The 20868-nt window shown below is 43.0% G+C and overlaps 1 protein-coding gene across 2 annotated transcripts in view; it reads right to left on the bottom strand.

Moving 5' to 3' along the window:
* Window positions 1-20868, bottom strand: part of LOC126281361 (semaphorin-2A-like) — a 2101799-nt gene that overhangs the window by 643549 nt on the left and 1437382 nt on the right. The window contains exon 1 of one of the 2 annotated variants that reach the window (XM_049980273.1): window positions 2566-2863. The exons of the other annotated variant lie outside the window; for it this stretch is intronic. Coding sequence (XP_049836230.1) covers window positions 2566-2731 — 166 coding nt within the window. The 5' untranslated portion in view covers window positions 2732-2863. Of the gene's footprint in view, window positions 1-2565; window positions 2864-20868 lie in introns of those variants that run through there. 2 annotated transcript variants of the gene reach the window in all.

Here is a 20868-nt window from a genome sequence, read left to right as displayed (position 1 = left end):
ACTTACTACTGCCATCACAAAAATCATATTGGCGTTCTATTTTTAAAAAAAGCATATTTGATTGTAGAAAACATTCCAGACAGAATGTAGTACTAAGTGTAGACACAACGGAAAACGTTTTGAGAAATCAGATTAGCGTTACTTTCTCAGACATTAATATGTATTTTGTTTAACTATTGTGTTCCTTACCTTCAGATACTGTCAAAAGTTATGTAATGAACGAACTTAGGAAAATATTGATATTATCGGTTATGGAAAGGAAGGGAGAAATAAATGTTAGACACGTAAGAGATAAGGCACCTCCCGGTTTCTATGCAGAAGACATTATTTGTGGTGTGCATATCCCTCGCACACGAAAACAATGTTCAGAAATCAATTTAGTTGGATTCGAGCCGTCAGGGGTGTACGAGATTATTTTTTGTTTCTTTTCCGCTTAGAGGAGATGTTTACTTACGACGGTGCTTGTCCGTCATTTGTGACCAGGTTTTTTGCCATAACGTAAACGAAGGCAGACAGAGCAGAAATTTCTTTGTGCGCCTAAATAAGCGGAAGCCTTAGAGCTGATTGTAGAATGACTGTGTCTGCTCTTCCTTCTGTGGTGCACGCCCGCTATGCAACTCGGCACTGTGTCCGGCAGATAAAGGGCAGCATCCATCCCGGATAGCGGACAACTAGAGTGCGTGTATCAGCTGTCTACATCCGGTGTCTCATTCCGCCACGCACAAACGCAGTCCGTTCTGCGAGAGAGTTTCCAGTGAGAACTGCGGAAATTCTGAAGCCCTCTGGTTTTAATTTTTCTCTCCATCTGTCCTATCGATACAACGTGATCTCCCCTTAAACACGAAGCATACATCAACGAAAGATACTTGTTTTCTCACACGTTTAAACAAAGCAAAGTCTTGAACGATTTTAGTCATATGCTGTTTCGGGCATTGCGATATGAAATATATGTTAATGAAACGCTTTGAAAAACACCTTCAGTGAATTAAAAGAAACAAGAAATTGTCCTTGAAAGGTTGTGAGTAAAAGGCTGGTTTTGCGTGTCTCTGGGACCTGAGGAGAGTCGGCAACTTTCTTGAAAAGTGAACAACAGGCATTATTTTTAACAAGATTGTAATATATGTATTATATAGTTAATGAAATGAAAAGCGTTATTGCACTCACTGAAGGCATATGGAATGAAAGTGTTTCTAGTGCGATTTCGGACATCGTGTCTTGAGAATCGCATCGAACATTCCACGTCAGTAGCCTCCCTATTAAGTATTATCCGTGACTGTACTAACAGATATTCTAAGAGAGAACTTCGGTCACCACAGTTGTATCTTCTGCGACAGTATTTGGTTATACGTTCACGTACTTGTAGCAACTGTGCACACAACTAAACCATCTATTGCAAATTTTTAGAAAATTATGTAGGAAGGTGCTTGCTTGGTGGTATTTCGAAATACAATCATACTTGCTGTTAGGAATTTCCAATACAGACGACTTTTAAGAGACGGCAGTAACGACGGAACTTCGACAGCAGCAGAGCAACAAAAACAAAGATTGTCCGACGAAATTCCGCGTCGTGTTGACGTTATTTACAAACACAGCTATCCAACTTATGAGCTTAGAGAAAACGTGAAGAACACTGGAACTGTTAAAAAAAAAGCTGAGGTCACACTCTGTTTTCTGTCAAGAAATATTCTGTAGAACAAAGGAGAAGTTGTTCCCACGCTGAAAAATCTTTTTCGGTACGCAAGTTATTGCAACTACAGAGCGGATAACGAGAAGAATACTGGACCTCGAATGGGTATGAGCCAATAAAGAAAGCATAGAAGATGGATCTGTGAATGGTGGTGACGTCGTCACGGTTCAAAACTTTCTTGGTAAAATACAGCCTGTTGACTGTGACATATGGTCTATCAATATTTCTGTAACTACTGTTTGATCCTGATATTTTTGTTAAAGAATGTTGGTCTGAAACCGATGCTAAGGTAACTTTTGACAAGTGTTGAACTTTCCACTGTGTGCCACACATTTCTGTTATTGGGTTATGTACTAGGAGAATATTTGCTACCGTCGCGTTAAATCTCGTGTTGATTGCTGGTATCAATATTACGTGTCGCTCGTTTCTTTGACATACGAAGGGACATTATTTTTTCATTTCATTTATTTATTTATTGTTACTGATGTTAAAAACTGAACTATACGTACACGAATGAAACGAAAGATTTTTCAGTTTGTAAAAGTAAAATAGACGTTTATGATGCACACATTGAATAATAATAAAACTAGTAATATCTTGTCGTAAATGTGATGTGGGAAATGTTGTTTACTCTCGAAAAATCTTTTTTTTTTTTGATAAAATTGCATATTAGCTCACTTATCATAACAATGCCGGACGAAACACACTAGAACTGTCCATGGTGCGACGAATTTTCATTGTTGATATTTCAGAGTAACTGTACGACAAACTGACTAGTGGCATATCGTAAAACACTTCATAAGCAGGCGACAGCTTTGTTGAGGGTTGTTAGCATATTACGTGCAACAGTGGCCGGTGTGAGGTGACGGGTGACAGACCTCTGTGGTGGCGGAGGTGGTGGTGCGGCTGAGCGCCGTTTCCCGTCCACTGGCGGTGCAGCAGCATGCCGTCGGCGTCGTCGTCGCCGGCGACGAGTCGCAGCGGCACCAGCTGGGCTGCCACGGCCAGCACCAGGGACAGTCGCAGCAGGGCGCGCATCATCATTCTGCCGCTAGCATCACTGTGCGTGCGTCAGCGTCTCTCGAGCCAGTCGCAGGCGTGGCCTTGGCAGCACGGCCTGATCTCACGGCGGTCGCGGTGAGACTGCTGGTGCCTCACCAGACGACAACAAACAGTGCGTGGCCGCGCGCCTCGCGCCAAGCCGACGGCGCACGAAGATCGGCGGAGATGGCCGAGCGCGAACGCCAGCGCCAGCCGGACTCGGGCGCGGAAACAATCGCCGGCAGACGCCGATCCCATGTCTGGCCGTGCTGCCGCCTGCTCTCTGGCGCCTGTCTGACATTTCGGAACCAGTGTTGGCAGGGGTATAGCACGGAATAGCCGAGTGGCCGTCACAACTAACCGAACCTGCAAAACACGTTGGAGAATGTCCTTGGTGCAGGGTTAACTTTACGTGGGATGACGAATATCAATTGCTATGTGATATTTTTTTAGAAAGATTCACTTACTAGGGAAAGGTGTAAAATTCTTTGTCCGGATCAGTGAGGGCATTATATCAATGATTACTTTTTTTTTTTTTTTTGTTTCGTTCGTAGTGTTTGTGTTCACCAAATGTACTTGGCGTTCAAATGGTTCAAATGGCTCTGAGCACTATGGGACTTAACTTCTAAGGTCATCAGTCCCCTAGAACTTAGAACTTCTTAAACTTAACTAACCGAAGGGCATCACACACATCCATGCCCGAGGCAGGATTCGAGATTGTGCCGTAGCGGTCGCGCGGTCCCAGAGTGTAGTGCCTAGAGCCGCACGGCCACCTCGGCCGGTGTACTTGGCGTCAAATGAATAAATGTGAGGGGCAGAGAACCATGTTACTAAGTCCAGAATGAGATTTTCACTCTGCAGCGGAATGTGCGCTGATATGAAACTTCCTGGCAGATTAAAACTGAGTGCCCTACCGAGACTCGAACTCGGGGCCTTTGCCTTTCGCGGGCAAGTCCTCTACCATCTTTTTTTTTTTTTTTAATCTCATTTTGTTCGTTATTGTTCGTTTCAATTGTTCGTGGCGGACGTCACCTGACGTTGAAGTTCGTTATTGATCCATTCACTCAGTTTTTTTTATTACAGAGGGCAGCTAACCCCCTGACCTAACACGCTGAGCTACCGTGCCGGCACCATCTGAGCTACAGAAGCACGACTCACGCCCGGTACTCACAGCTTTACTTCTGACAGTATCTCGTCTCCTACCTTCCAAACTTTACAGAAGCTCTTCTGCGAACCTTGCAGAACTAGCACTCCTGAAAGAAAGGATATAGCGGAGACATGGCTTAGCCACAGCCTGGGGGATGTTTCCAGAATGAGATTTTCACTCTGCAGCGGAGTGTGCGCTGATATGAAACTTCCTGGCAGATTAAAACTGTGTGCCCGACCGAGACTCGAACTCGGGACCTTTGCCTTTCGCGGGCAAGTGCTCTACCATCTGAGCTACCGAAGCACGACTCACGCCCGCTACTCACAGCTTTACTTCTGCCAGTATCTCGACTCCTACCTGTTATTGGGCCTCATAGGGTCAGGGAACAGCTATAGCAAAAATAGATGGCAACACAGATCAGCAATAGTTTACAAACATTCGTTAACTGAAATAGTACAAAAGGTAACCTGAGTATGAAGAGTGTGCTTGTGGGTATAAATACATTTTCATTTGCACATATCTGTCCTTATACATTGGTACAGTCCTAAATGACGTGAACGGTAACTAACATCACTTGGATATTCTTCAGTTTGGCTCTTCTTGACAGCAGTTCTAGATACGCCCTGGGACACTGTGTTGAGGTACTGTTAAAACTAACTGCTGAGTGCACCCGTGCGCATGCTTTTGTCAGCTTCCGAACTGTTTTGTGTGACGTACGGCGGTAGCGTACCATAGTTTCTTGCCGGGTGCTGGAGTTCAACCATGTTAACAAAAAAATTGTTCAAATGGCTCTGAGCACTATGGGATTTAACATCTGAGGTCATCAGTCCCCTAGAACTTAGAACTACTTAAACCTAACTAACCTAAGGACATCACACACATCCATGCTCAAGACAGGGTTCGAACCGGAGACCGTAGCGGTCGCGCGGTTCCCGGCTGAAGTGCCTACAAACGCTCGATCACACCGGCCGGCCAACCAACTATGTTAACGTCTGTGTCTTTGGCTGCTCGGTGCTTTTCTCTCTTGTGGAGAACGCACAAGGTGTACGATGCTCAGTGACGAAAATCACAAGTTTTCCTGATCGGTCAAAATAGTTTTGTTTACAACACTGTACCCTGCGTAGGGCAGAGGACCGTATGGCAACATTTATCTCTTCCATCCTACTACATCACCTAGGAAAAAGTTTCCGTGTGCGCAGATCATGATCATGTCATAATTTGTCGTGAAAAAGTCGGGATAAAGTCGTAACAAATGTTTCACACAATATGTAAACTAAATTATCAGTCCCTTTATTAAAATGGTTACTCAGAGTTGTATAATGGTTACGATTGGCAACGAACTGCGGGCTCATAAAACTCAACAAGTCTACCGAGAGATGTTTAATGCTGTGCGCAGTATTGCCATCAAAGACGTCAGCATGATCAGCAGCGGCATCTTTCATAGAGTAGACAACCGCCTTAAACATCGCATGTATTCATGAAATGAGCTTCAGTGGGTTCGATATAATAGCTTGCGGTGAAATGCCTCATGGCCAGGTACGCAGTCGATTTGCGCCGCTTTTCACTACATTTACATCGTTGCCGTAGCTCTCGGGTTTGCTCGGGCCTGGACTTTATAGGCTTTTTGGATTACTTTCGACGATAACTTTGCTCTTAATCACGATTTACAAATTTCCGAGCATATATGCGATTCATATGAGAATCTTTCGTTATCAGAGTCCAAGCTAAACGTGTTTCCTCGCTACACGGATTTCTAAATTTACACAAAATTGGTTCGTAGCAGTCACAGGCATGGGTCTACAGAGTTCTAATGGCAAAACAAACAAACCAAATAAACGCGCAAGACACTCATAAAACATGACCTAGCTGTTATGGGCTCAGCCATTGTTTACTCTCTGTTATAAATCGACAAATCGTTGTATATGAGGTTTGCGACCACACTGAGACTTACAAAAATTATAACGGTGCTGATACATCGCTAATAACAGTCACAAGATGTTAGCTGAACTTTTTTATTGTATTACGCGTTTCGATTGTAGCCCATCATCACTTTATCTGACAAAAATTTATTATACACTCATGAGTAACAAGTTAACCCATATGTAACACATGGAAGTATAGGATATTCAAATGATACGCACGAAATACAAAACTGAAGAAAAATTTTTTAGATGCAATCGACACCACACATAAAAATCTACCACGATAACATAGTAGTGCCAAAAGCTCAACATCAATGTCAATACAGAAGCAAAGGAATGACGCTTACTAAATTACGATTAACATTACACACCAGCTGACATGCAAACTAGTGGCGCTGCATTGTGTAGCTCGAGAAACTATTCTCTCCCAGTTAAGTGTATTGTTGGGAACAGGTTCCTGTAATAAGGTAATAGATTGGGTACAGGGTGGTCCATTGATAGCGAAAGGCCAAATATCTCTCGAAATAAGCATCAAAGGAAAAAACTACAAAGAACGAAACTCGTCTAGCTTGAAGGGGGAAAGCAGTTGGCACTATGGTTGGCCCGCTAGATGGCACAGCCACAGGTCAAACGGATATAAACTGCGTTTTTTAAAAATAGGAACCCCCATTTTTTATTACATATTCGTGTAGTACTTAAAGAAATATAAATGTTTTAGTTGGATCACTTTTTTCGCTTTGTTATAAATGGCGCTGTAATAGGTCACAAACTTAAAAGTTCGCGGTACGCCAGTGCGGACGGTATTTGCACCGTAGTACATTACCCGTGTTAAAATGGACCGTTTATCAATTGCGGAAAAGGTCGATATCGTGTTGATGTATGGCTATTGTGATCAAAATGTCCAACGGGCGTGTGCTATGTATGCTGCTCGGTATCCTGGACGACATCATCCAAGTGACCGGACCGTTCACCGGATAGTTACGTTATTTAAGGAAACAGGAAGTGTTCAGCCACATGTGAAACGTCAACCACGACCTGGAACAAATGATGATGCCCAAGTAGGTGCTTTAGCTGCTGTCGAGGCTAATCCGCACATCAGTAGCAGACAAATTGCGCGAGAATCGGGAATCCAATAAACGTCGCTGTTGAGAATGCTACATGAACATCGATTGCACCCGTACCATATTTCTATGCACCAGAAATTGCATGGCGACGACTTTGAACGTCGTGTACAGTTCTGCCACTGGGCACAAGAGAAATTACGGGACGATGACAGATGTTTTGCACGCGTTCTATTTAGCGACGAAGCGTCATTCACCAACAGCTGTAACGTAAAGCGGCATAATATGCGCTACTGGGCAACGAAAGATCCATGATGGCTGCGACAAGTGGAACACCAGCGACCTTGGCGGGTTAACGTATGGCGCGGCATTATGGGAGGAAGAATAATTGGCCCCCATTTTATCGATGGCAATCTAAATGGTGCAATGTACCATGATTTCCTACGTAATGTTCTATCGATGTTAATACAAGATGTTTCACTGCATGACAGAATGGTGATGTACTTCTAATGTCACGGATGTCCAGCACATAGCTCGCGTGCAGTTGAAGCGGTATTGAATAGCATATTTCATGACAGATGGATTGGTTGTCGAAGCACCATACCATGGCCCGCACGTTCACCGGATCTGACGACCCCGGATTTCTTTCTGTGCGGAAAGTTGAAGGATATTTGCTATCGTGGTCCACCGACAACGCCTGACAACATGCGTCAGCGCATTGTCAATGCATGTGCGAACATTACGTAAGACGAACCACTCGCAAGGTCGTTACACGTACTGCCAAATGCATTGAGGATGGCGGACATCATTTAGAGCATTTATTGCATCAATGTGGTATTTACAGGTAATTACGCTGTAACAGCGTGAGTTCTCAGAAATAAGTTCACAAAGGTACATGTATCACATTGGAACAACCGAAATAAAATGTTCTAACGTACCTACCTTCAGTATTTTAATATAAAAAACCTTCCTGTTTTGTTATGTACGTAGTTCTGCGTAGTCAGCGCGCACACAACTTTCCCACTAGAGCGCGACCCGCTAAGCACAACAGCGCAGGCGCAACGCTCGTCCGTCTCCGCTCTACGAGATGGCGCTGCCATAAAGAGGGACCAAATTCTGATTCCGCCGATCCGCGTATTAATATGTAACGCAGCCAATGAGATTGCTGCTAACGTAGAACCTTTGCCACTCGCGGATCACACTCGCGCAGTGATACCTCAACGCTCGAGGTATTATAATGGGTGTACAGACCTCCGATGAGTTAGTCTACATTAGTCTATAGTCAAGTTTCAGTCTGCCCCTAGTAAGATTACCATATTCCTGTACATAGCCATGAAGATAAATGACTAGACACTTTGTCAAGTATCAGAGATATGTGAGAATAAGATTAACGCACCAAGACCAAAGGAACTTCAGATTGTCAATTGTAAACAGCATCCAGAATCAAGTTACGTAATATCTATGATTCTTATTATTTTAATAAATGTGTGTGAAAATTAATCAACTTCTGTTTAAAGTTGGTCACCGCCAATCTGCTACTCTAAGCGTGCCAGTGGCATTTCTATCGTCTGACCTAACGGCAGTAGATAAACACGCCACGATAAGACCACGAGACATATTGCTGACACTCGCCTACTTTGTTAGAGCGACAAGTCAAATAATCTGATGGTGTGTGTACCGAAGGTCTTACAGTATGCACACCACACTGTTACCAACTGTTCGTCTAAAATTGTGAGCCATATGTCTGTGACTACTACAGCGTCATCTGTCACAAAGCGAAAAAAGTGATCCAACTAAAAAATTTATATTTCTTTACGTACTACACGAATATGTAATAAAATGGGGGTTCCTATTTTTAAAAAACGCAGTTTATACCCGTTTGACCTGTGGCAGCGCCATCTAGCGGGCCAACCATAGTGCCATCTGGTTTCCCCTTCAAGCTAGACAAGTTTCGTTCTTTGTAGTTTTTTCCTTTGACGCTTATTTCGTGAGATATTTGGCCCGTCACTATCAATGAACCACCTTGTATATTTCATAAAGGAGAGAACGTAAGACATTCTCGTCTAGGAGCTACGATGGGTCTTCCGCCCACAGCTGCACATTTTCTACCGGTGTGTGAGAGTTGTGTGAGAAGTGCAACTGGTGAGTGCAAGTGGCTATGATGTATGTGTGTGTGCGCGTGTACTGTGCGGTGTTGCGTTTGTGTTGTATGATGATGAGGGAAGGGAGAGGGTGTAACCGTACGCCAGCACACAGCCTACTCCTATCGAATAGCACCCAGGGGAACGCCGAGCTTAACGTCCTCGCCCGATGGACGGTTAACTATGTATCGACAGTGTGACATGCCTTCACTCCATGAGACAATGCGGAGAGGTTTGGAATTTAATCCGATGCGATGACACAACACCTGGGGCAATCAGACGCTTCACTTTACCTCCTCTCCCCCTCCTTACCAGCCAATCACTGGACGTAAAATTTCTGCCGCCACCACGATTCGAACATGCTTACCTCCGAGTCGAGCGCCGTCGCACAGGAGTTTATTAGCCACCTACGAAGGAGGACAATATCTCTGACGAGTAACAAACAAAATTCCTAAATAATACTGAAATTTATTTTGTAGTGAACTGTACTTAGTCCGCTCCACTGCCCGATGTTTCACGTATCTAATACGAGTTGTTCTGCACCACCTCCCGTCGTTTTCTCAGATCCTAAGTACGCTCTTGTACGCGTATGTGGTTTATAAGATAGTCTTCTTTCGTGTATTTGTTTTGAATGTGTACTTCGTCGATACAAATATGATGCTCGCATTACTAACTACTCATTAGTTATGCTATATTATTACGCTGCTTTTCTCGACCTTGAATCGTATTCTTGTGTTGTGACAGGTATTATGGAAATTTATTAATTCCGTGACGACGGAGGACCACTTTGCTACGCTCTCCACTGGTGTTCTTGCGATCTACTAGGTGGCAGTCTGACGGAAGAAGGCATACAGAGGTCTTTTGAGTTCGAAAATCGTGTTACATAATCCTATAGGATTTACTGTTGATCAAAACTAGAAGAAAAAATCCTGGAATGATATTTCCAGAAGCCAGTGCCTGTTAAATTGAACTATTCCGCCCTAGCCAGAAACCCAATAGATTCAGTGCGGCGCCCGTGATTCGTGATGGTGAGATGCGGTGTCAGGTGCCATCCAGTTGTGTTTAAACCACCGTCATTGTCTTCCTGCAATGGCAACGTTCTCCAAAACCGCTTATAATTCATTGGTGAATTGGTGATAGACTGCATCTGTTAGTCGATTTGCTATGAATTTGTCACTGACGATACCTGTCCCTACACTGACAATGCAGCGAACTCATTGCCTTAGCTCCACAACAGCTGGAGGATTTGAATTTACCACATCATCAGTGTCCTCCAAATTACAACCATTTAGATACACGCAGTGAACTGCAAAGTAAGACAGCCTGCATCACCAAACACTGCAGATAACTCTTCACAAGCAAAACGGCCCATACCTCAACGACTAGTGTCTTCCGAACATATAACTACACAAAATTTTCTTCTACTTTTCACTAATACTGCCTCTTGTAAGAATATGTGACCTTTTTCTTTTCAAACATCTCATATTCCTCTTTCCCTCTGTTTCACTGCACGCATGTGGCTTTTTCTGGCTATGCCCAAGTAATAATAAACTGATGATCATTTGCCAATGAGTTAATCGATATTGATTAAACTGTTAAAGCATAAAAAACAGCTCAACAGCATAAACCCGATGTGTAATGACGGAAGACACCAGCCACAAGAAATAGGAAGGTAAATTCAAATGAGAAGGAGTGGGCGTGAATAATGTCTCGAAACTATAGCCGCTCATGGAAACAATGAGTGCTCAATTAGATTCAGAAATCAATGTTGTATGAAATAATCGACGATCTAGGCAAAACGAAGGGAGAGAAATTGGAATTCATATCCGTTTCCACCTTAGTTCTGCCCCCATAGTTGATGGCTGATGAGGTCACTAGCGATGAAGCTCAAGTTCTGATCAGACATGGTTGGAAATCGGTAATGTTCTATTCAAAGGATTCAGAAATTCGCCGCAGATGATTTCGCGAAACGAAAGAAGAACTAAATCTTGGACGACCAGATGTGTATTTGAAGTCTATTCCTGTTCAAAGAGACCTCGCTCGGAGACGGCATAGGTGTGTCATAAGAAAGAGACCAACAGAGGTTCCGTGGGGTCTGGTGGACCCAATGGTGCGCGCCCACTGAGCCCCACGATCAGCAGTTCTGGACTACGAGCCCCCTCTGCAGCCGCAGTGTAGGAGGCCCGGCGGCAGACACACAGCGCACTCGCGCTCCGAGCTAATTCGCCGAGATACACGAGAAAGACGAGCCGTGGCGTCTACGTCACGAAGGTAGGCCAGAGCTCTCTCGCTCATCTCAGCAGGCAAAATGCGTTGCTAAACCTTTTGAAGAAACTGCAAAAATGTGGGAAATTAAGGAGATGGGACCTGGATAAACTGAAAGAACCAGAGGTTGTACAGAGTTTCAGAGAGAGCATAAGGGAACAATTGACAGGAATAGGGGAAAGAAGTACAGTAGAAGAAGAATGGGTAGCTCTGAGGGATGTAGTAGTGAAGGCAGCAGAGGATAAAGTAGGTACAAAGACGAGGGCTGCTAGAAATCCTTGGGTAACAGAAGAAATATTGAATTTAATTGATGAAAGGAGAAAATATAAAAATGCAGTAAATGAAGCAGGCAAAAAGGAATACAAACGTCTGAAAAATGAGATAGACAGGAAGTGCAAAATGGCTAAACAGGGATGGCTAGAGGACAAATGTAAGGATGTAGAAGCTTATCTCACTAGGGGTAAGATAGATACTGCCTACAGGAAAATTAAAGAGACCTTTGGAGAGAAGAGAACCACGTGTATGAATATCAAGAGCTCAGATGGCAGCCCAGTTCTAAGCAAAGAAGGGAAGGCAGAAAGGTGGAAGGAGTATATAGAAGGTTTATACAAGGGCGATGTACTTGAGGACAATATTATGGAAATAGAAGAGGATGTAGATGAAGACGAAATGGGAGATACGATACTGCGTGAAGAGTTTGACAGAGCACTGAAAGACCTGAGTCGAAGCAAGGCCCCCGGAGTAGACAACATTCCATTAGAACTACTGACGGCCTTGGGAGAGCCAGTCATGACAAAACTCTACCAGCTGGTGAGCAAGATGTATCAGACAGGCGAAATACCCTCAGACTTCAAGAAGAATATAATAATTCCAATCCCAAAGAAAGCAGGTGCTGACAGATGTGAAAATTACCGAACTATCAGTTTAATAAGCCACGGCTGCAAAATACTAACGCGAATTCTTTACAGACGAATGGAAAAACTGGTAGATGCAGACCTCGGGGAGGATCAGTTTGGATTCCGTCGAAATGTTGGAACACGTGAGGCAATACTGACCTTACGACTTATCTTAGAAGAAAGATTAAGAAAAGGCAAACCTACGTTTCTAGCATTTGTAGACTTAGAGAAAGCTTTTGACAATGTTGACTGGAATACTCTTTTTCAAATTCTAAAGGTGGCAGGGGTAAAATACAGGGAGCGAAAGGCTATTTATAATTTGTACAGAAACCAGATGGCAGTAATAAGAGTCGAGGGGCATGAAAGGGAAGCAGTGGTTGGGAAAGGAGTGAGACAGGGTTGTAGCCTCTCCCCGATGTTATTCAATCTGTATATTGAGCAAGCAGTAAAGGAAACAAAAGAAAAATTTGGAGTAGGTATTAAAATTCATGGAGACGAAGTAAAAACTTTGAGGTTCGCCGATGACATTGTAATTCTGTCAGAGACGGCAAAGGACTTGGAAGAGCAGTTGAACGGAATGGACAGTGTCTTGAAAGGAGGATATAAGATGAACATTAACAAAAGCAAAACGAGGATAATGGAATGTAGTCAAATTAAATCGGGTGATGCTGAGGAAATTAGATTAGGAAATGAGACACTTAAAGTAGTAAAGGAGTTTTGCTATTTAGGAAGTAAAATAACTGATGATGGTCGAAGTAGAGAGGATATAAAATGTAGACTGGCAATGGCAAGGAAAGCGTTTCTGAAGAAGAGAAATTTGTTAACATCGAATATAGATTTATGTATCAGGAAGTCGTTTCTGAAAGTATTTGTTTGGAGTGTAGCCATGTATGGAAGTGAAACATGGACGATAACTAGTTTGGACAAGAAGAGAATAGAAGCTTTCGAAATGTGGTGCTACAGAAGAATACTGAAGATAAGGTGGATAGATCACGTATCTAATGAGGAGGTATTGAATAGGATTGGGGAGAAGAGAAGTTTGTGGCACAACTTGACTAGAAGAAGGGATCGGTTGGTAGGACATGTTTTGAGGCATCAAGGGATCACAAATTTAGCATTGGAGGGCAGCGTGGAGGGTAAAAATCGTAGAGGGAGACCGAGAGATGAGTACACTAAGCAGATTCAGAAGGATGTAGGTTGCAGTAGGTACTGGGAGATGAAGCAGCTTGCGCAGGATAGAGTAGCATGGAGAGCTGCATCAAACCAGTCTCAGGACTGAAGACAACAACAACAACAAACCTTTTGACTGGTAACTGGGTGTGAACGTACTGACGAGAATGGCATCTTCTACTGGAATCAGCTATTATAAAGTTTTACTGATTACTACACTACTGGCCAATACAATTGCTACACCACGAAGTCTTTCAGAGCATTCACACAAGGTTGGCGCCGGTGGCGACACCTACAACGTTCTGACATGAGGAACGTTTCCATACTATTTCTCATACACAAACAGCAGTTGACCGGCATTTCCTGGTGAAACGTTGTTGTGATGCACCGTCTAAGGAGGAGAAATGCGTACCATCACGTTTCTGACTGTGATAAAGGTCGGATTTTAGTCTATCGTGATTGCGGTTTATCCTGTCGCGACATTGCTGCTCACGTTGGTCGAATCCAATGACTATTAGCGCAATATGGAATCGGTGGGTTCAGAAGCCCAATACGGAACGCCGTGCTGGATCCCAATGACTTCGTATCACTAGCACTCGAGATGCCTGTCATCTTATCCGCATGGCTGTAACGGCTCGTGCAGCCACAACTCGATCTCTGATTCAACAGATGCGGGCGTTTGCAAGACAACAACCATCTGCACCAACAGTTCGACGTTTGCAGCAGCATGGACTATCAGCTCGGAGGCCATGGCTGCAGTACCTTTGACGCTGCATCACAGACAGGAGCGCGTGCGATGGTGTACTCATCGACGAACCTGGGTGCACGAATGGTAAAACGTCATTTTTTCGGATGAATCCAGGTTCTGTTTACATAATCATGGTGGTCACATCCGTGTTTGGCGACATCGCAGTGAACGCACATTGGAAGCGTGTATTCGTCATCACCATACTGGCGTATCAACCGGCGTGATGGTATGGGGTGCCATTGGTTACACGTCTCGGTCACTTCTTGTCGCACTGACGGCACTTTGAACAGTGGACGATACATTTCATATGTGTTACGACCCGTGTCTTTACCCTTCATTCGATCCCTGCGAAACCCTACATTTCAGCAGGATAATGCGCGACCGCATGTTGCAGGTCCTGTACGGGCCTTTCTGGATGCAGAAAAAGTTCGACTGCTGCCCTGGCTAGCACATTCTCCAGATCTCTCCCCATTTGAAAACATCTGGTCAATGGTGGCCATGAAACTGGTACATGCCATAGAAGCTCTGACTCAATGCCCAAGCGTATCAAGGTCGTTATTACGGCCAGAGGTGGTTGTTCTGGGTACTGATTTATCAGGCTCTATGCACCCAAACTGCGTGAAAATGTAATCTCATGTCAGTTCTAGTATAATATATTTGTCCAATGAATACCCGTTTATCATCTGCATTTCTTCTTGGTGTAGCAAATTCAATGACCGGTACTGTACTTGCACAACAAAAGTCAATTCCCGACGTACGTGGTATAACGGCTTATTTGTAGCATTTAATCTCTTCTGCGTAAAAGTCCTCATTTCATACAAGTTGTGGTGCCTTATGTAGCTGATAATGATTTTGATATGATTTTAATTTTGTAGTACAGCAGTACAGCTGTGCAAAATCAATACTAGACCCATGCACTTTCTATCATTGTAGGACTAATAACAGTAAAATTCCATAATAGTGGTTTCCAGTAGAAGATACAATTCTTATTTGTACTTACAAACCCAGTTACGAGTTAAAAGATGTAGAAACGCAATTATTCTGCAGAGCTGAGCGAGCAAGCTCGGTTTACCTTCGTGCCGTACGCGCCGCGGCCTGTCTTCCTCGTGGGCTTCGTACTTCGCTACGTGACTCTACGCAGACGCCACCTAGACGCGCTCCGACACCATCTTTCGTCCTTTATTTCATAGAGCCTCATCCTCGTTGCTACTGTTTGTGCTGGAGTCTGTTTCTTGCTGCATTATTTGTAATGAGTCTCCGGAGTAATGCAAGTAAAGTATGCTGCTGTTTACTGTGCTAAATTGTTCGCCAGTAATTTTTGCTTATGTCCAGCTTTCCTACAACAGTTGCCACCCTACCCTGTAACCCACCTCTCCCTACCATTGTGTACGAGTTCATACAGAGCAATGTGAATGCAATATAGCTTTATTAACTCAGTAAAAACAATTGTTATGAAACGCGCCCTCCACCTATGAACCATGGACCTTGCTGTTAGTAGGGAGGCTTGCGTGCCTCAACGATACAGATAGCCGTACCGTAGGTGCAACCACAACGGAGGGGTATCTGTTGAGAGGCCAGACAAACGTGTGGTCCCTGAAGAGGGGCAGCAGCCTTTTCAGTAGTTGCAGGGGCAACAGTCTGGATGATTGACTGATCTGGCCTCGTAACAATAACCAAAACGGCCTTGCTGTGCTGGCACTGCGAACGGCTGAAAGCAAGGGGAAACTACAGCCGTAATTTTTCCCGAGGGCATGCAGCTTTACTGTATGGTTAAATGATGATGGCGTCCTCTTGGGTAAAATATTCTGGAGATAAAATAGTCCCCCATTCGAATATCCGGGCGGGGACTACTCAAGAGGACGTAGTTATCAGGAGAAACAAAACTGGCATTCTACGGATCGGAGCGTGGAATGTCAGATCCCTTAATAGGGCAGGTAGGTTAGAAAATTTAAAAACGGAAATGGATAGGTTAAAATTAGATATAGTGGGCATTAGTGAAGTTCGGTGGCAGGAGGAACAAGACTTCTGGTCAGGTGACTACAGGGTTATAAACACAAAATCAAATAGGGGTAATGCAGGAGTAGCTTTAATAATGAATAAAAAAATAGGAGAGCGGGTAAGCTACTACAAACAACATGGTGAACGTATTATAGTGGCCAGGATAGACACGAAGCCCATGCCTACTACAGTAGTACAAGTTTATATGCCAACTATTTCTGCAGATGTCGAAGAAATTGAAGAAATGTATGATGAGATAAAAGAAATTATTCAGGTAGTGAAGGGAGACGAAAATTTAATAATCATAGGTGACTGGAATTCGACAGTAGGAAAAGGGAGAGAAGGAAACATAGTAGGTGAATATGGATTGGGGCTAAGAAATGAAGGAGAAAGCCGTCTGTTAGAATTTTGCGCAGAGCATAACTTAATCATAGCTAACACTTTCTTCAAGAATCATAAAAGAAGATTGTATACATGGAAGAATCCTGGAGATACTAGAAGGTATCAGTTAGATTATATAATGGTAAGACAGAGATTTAGGAACCAGGTTTTAAATTGTAGGACATTTCCAGGGGCAGATGTGGACTCTGACCACAATCTATTGCTTATAAACTGTAGATTAAAACTGAAGAAATTGAAAAATGTGGGAATTTAAGGAGATGGGACCTGGATAAACTAAAAGAACCAGAGGTTGTACAGAGTTGCAGGGAGAGCATAAGGGAACAATTGCCAGGAATGGGGGAAAGAAATACAGTAGAAGACGAATGGGTAGCTCTGAGGGATGAAGTAGTGAAGGCAGCAGAGGATCAAGTAGGTAAAAACACGAGGGCTAGTAGAAATCCTTGGGTAACAGAAGAAATATTGTATTTAACTGATGAAAGGAGAAAATATAAAAATGGAGTAAATGAAGCAGACAAAAAGGAATACAAACGTCTCAAAAATGAGATCGACAGGAAGTGCAAAATGGTTAAGCAGGCATGGCTAGAGGACAAATGTAAGGATGTGGAGGCTTATCTCACTAGGGGTAAGATAGATACAGCCTACAGGAAAATTAAAGAGACCTTTGGAGAAAAGAGAGCCACTTGAATGAATATCAAGAGCTCAGATGGAAACCTGGTTCTAAGCAAAGAGGGAAAGGCAGAAAGGTGACAGGAGTATATAGAGGGTCTATACAAGGGCGATGTACTTGAGGACAATATTATGGAAATGGAAGAGGATGTAGATGAAGATGAAATGGGAGATACAATACTGCGTGAAGAGTTTGACAGAGCACTGAAAGACCTGAGTCGAAACAAGGCCCCGGGAGTAGACAACATTCCATTAGAACTACTGATGACCTTGGGAGAGCCAGTCCTGACAAAACTCTACCAGCTGGTGAGCAAGATGTATGAGACCGGCGAAATACCCTCAGACTTTAAGAAGAATATAATAATTCCAATCCCAAAGAAAGCAGGTGTTGACAGATGTGAATATTACCGAACAATCAGTTTAATTAGCCACAGCTGCAAAATACTAACACGAATTCTTTACAGACGAATGGGAAAACTAGTAGAAGCCGACCTCGGGGAAGATCAGTTTGGATTCCGTAGAAATACTGGAACACGTGAGGCAATACTGACCTTACGACTAATCTTAGAAGAAAGATTAAGGAAAGGCAAATCTACGTTTCTATCATTTGTAGACTTAGAAAAAGCTTTTGAAAATGATGACTGGAATACACTCTTTCAAATTCTAAAGGTGGCAGGGGTAAAATACAGGGAGCGAAAGGCTATTTACAATTTGTACAGAAACCAGATGGCAGTTATAAGAGTCGAGGGACATGAAAGGGAAGCAGTGGTTGGGAAGGGAGTGAGAAAGGGTTGTAGCCTCTCCCCAATGTTATTCAATCTGTATATTGAGCAAGCAGTAAAGGAAACAAAAGAAAAATTCGGAGTAGGCATTAAAATCCAAGGAGAAGAAATAAAAACTTTGAGGTTCGCCGATGACATTGTAATTCTGTCAGACACAGCAAAGGACTTGGAAGAGCAGTTGAATAGAATGGACAGTGTCTTGAAAGGAGGATATAAGATGAACATCGACAAAAGCAAAACAAGGGTAATGGAAGGTAGTCGAATTAAGTCGTGTGATGCTGAGGGTATTAGATTAGGAAATGAGACACTTAAAGTAGTAAATTAGTTTTGCTATTAGGGGAGCAAAATAACTGATGATGGTCGAAGTAGAGAGGATATAAAATGTAGACTGGCAATGGGAAGGAAAGCGTTTCTGAAGAAGAGAAATTTGTTAACATCGAGTACAGATTTAAGTGTCAGGAAGTCGTTTCTGAAAGTATTTGTATGGAGTGTAGCCATGTATGGAAGTAAAACATGGACAATAAATAGTTTGGAGCTGCATCGAACCAGTCTCAGGACTGAAGACCACAACAACAACAACAATTAAACGCGGATGATGATACCACAGAGCATCAGCGTTATCAATCTATGCCTATAGACAAACGTGCAAGTGACCCGCCACCATCGTAACTCCTCCTCTTTTCAATTAGTAATGCATCCCATGTTTGTGAACATACCTTTTGCGAAATAGTTTGTATAATTAATGCGTATCTGTAGGTAATGAGTACTGCTGTATAATTTACTCCACGTTTTAAATATCATGTCGTTCTGGACATATTGTAACAAAGGTGTGGGCCATTTTGTAACATATAACTTCCACCGAAACGTTGTGAGCGAAGTAAAACTGTGGAACACAGACTGATTCTATTTTAATAAAAGGTGTGTAATGATCACTGACTGCCAATTTGGATGTTATTATCATGACACATATTATACTGTTACTCGTCTTTAACATTGGAATTCCGGCGCTGTTTCCGTACTTTCAGTCTGTTTAGTGGGTGACGTGCCAGTTCGATATCACCATCTAGGTCCATACATATCTCCAACACTTTTAGCATTGTAAGTTTATCATCCATGCCGTATACTGAATGTTGGCGTATGACTGCGGCTGTTGTAAAAGTTTGATCATTCGAAATCAATAAGTACTGCAGTTTGCCATTTTTCCGATTTATAATTCATCCACCAGTGGTTTGGGACAGATATAATCTCTAGGCAGACAACAGTTGCTTCATCTTCGTGTTATGTCGTTATCCCGTGCCTCTCTCTCTCTCTCTCTCTCTCTCTCTCTCTCTCTCTCTCTCTTTATCTACCCGTCCCCCACCCGTCTCTCTCTCTCTCTCCCACTATTAGTGCCTGTGTGGTTTTCTTGTTGGAGGTCTTTTACATGAACGTGAAGCCAACAGTTACGTGACCCCTTGTATTCTTTAATATTATGATATTATTTTGTTGGGTTAAATTCACGAAAGCACTTAAATTTTATGCACACACACCCGCTTACACATGCATACAAGCACATAAAATAATAGGTTGTACGTAAACACATCAGAGTTGTTAGTATCTACACTGATGTGTCAAATACTTTACAGTTTACACCTCTCATTTCTTAAACTATTTCATATATTTATGCTTACTGATCTTCATGTTATTTAGACATTATGATTACACTGTATAAAAAAGTTACAAAAAAGTTTTAATTTTGTTTTCGTAAGTTTAAGAGATTCCTCGAAAGACAAAGAACAGTATATATTCACTACTTTCTCGTTGACTGATTTCTATTCACTGTTTGTGGAGTACACACAAGCTTCAACTTCAGTGTAGGTGAACTTTTTGTGACCTTCTTTCATAATGTGTAACATCCCGAGCTCCGTATGAATGTTGCTGTGTCTGCCAGCTGTTGTTCCTTTGAGTTACTTTACAAATGAAGATTAGTTGCTGTCGCACATTTTTTGTATATTCATTGTATCTTCTGTACAGTTTTCTTGAAGTCTGTGCTACACAATTTGCGGATCCTTTTTTACGGTGATTCCGCAGGTGACTAATTAAGTGGACGTAATTACTTGTTTCAGGCCCACGAGGCGACCTGAAAAAGAAGACTCGACATCGATACTCCCCCCTTCCCTCCACCCTCCCCCCCTCTCTCACTCTCTACCTCTGTCTCTCTCTCTCTCTCTCTCTCTCTCTCTCTCTCTCTCTCTCTCTCTCTCTCTCTCTCTCTCCTCCGCCCCCCCCCCCCCCCCACAAACACCCATAAAAACAGACGGTAAGTCGTATACAAAGAAATTGTTTAATAGCAAAGATAATAAAGGACACCGTCAGTATCACTCTGTATGTTTCATTCGTATAACTGGTTTAGACCTTCGATGTAGTTCGTCCTCACATCCTTTAGTCACATTACTACGAAGTTGCATAGTATTAATTGCATTGATCAGAGGTAGGCCTTTTACAAACGTCCAAACCAGTTACTCAAATAAAAATAGCGAGTGACCCACACGGTGTCCTTCTCCATTACGATTTCAAGTGGTTATGGCTCCCTAAGACACGTCTTCCATACCAGATGGTACTGAAAGGTCTCGATGCCGGCATGCTTGGCACTGCTTCTGTTTGTGTAAAGTGGCAGCCTCACCTTTGATTGCCTAGTCACACAATCAGTTAACTTAGCAGCATGAAGTCGAGTTCCTACTGTGATCCCTGCCGCCGAACACTCATTGGTGTATCTTTGCACCAAAGTACGGAAGCTCTTTGAGAAGCGACAGAAGAACCGGAAGCACAGAGCTTTTGGTAGATGTTCATTTTCCCCACGTGCTACTCGAAAGTTAAATTGTAGAGAAATTCTGTGAAAGTGGTTTTGTGCACCTCTTGCTAAATATTTGTGAATTTGACAGTAATCATGTAGATATAGATGC

This window comes from Schistocerca gregaria, chromosome 7 (assembly GCF_023897955.1).
Source record: "Schistocerca gregaria isolate iqSchGreg1 chromosome 7, iqSchGreg1.2, whole genome shotgun sequence".
Lineage (NCBI taxonomy): Eukaryota > Metazoa > Arthropoda > Insecta > Orthoptera > Acrididae > Schistocerca > Schistocerca gregaria.
This window is presented reverse-complemented; position numbering and strand designations above follow the sequence as displayed.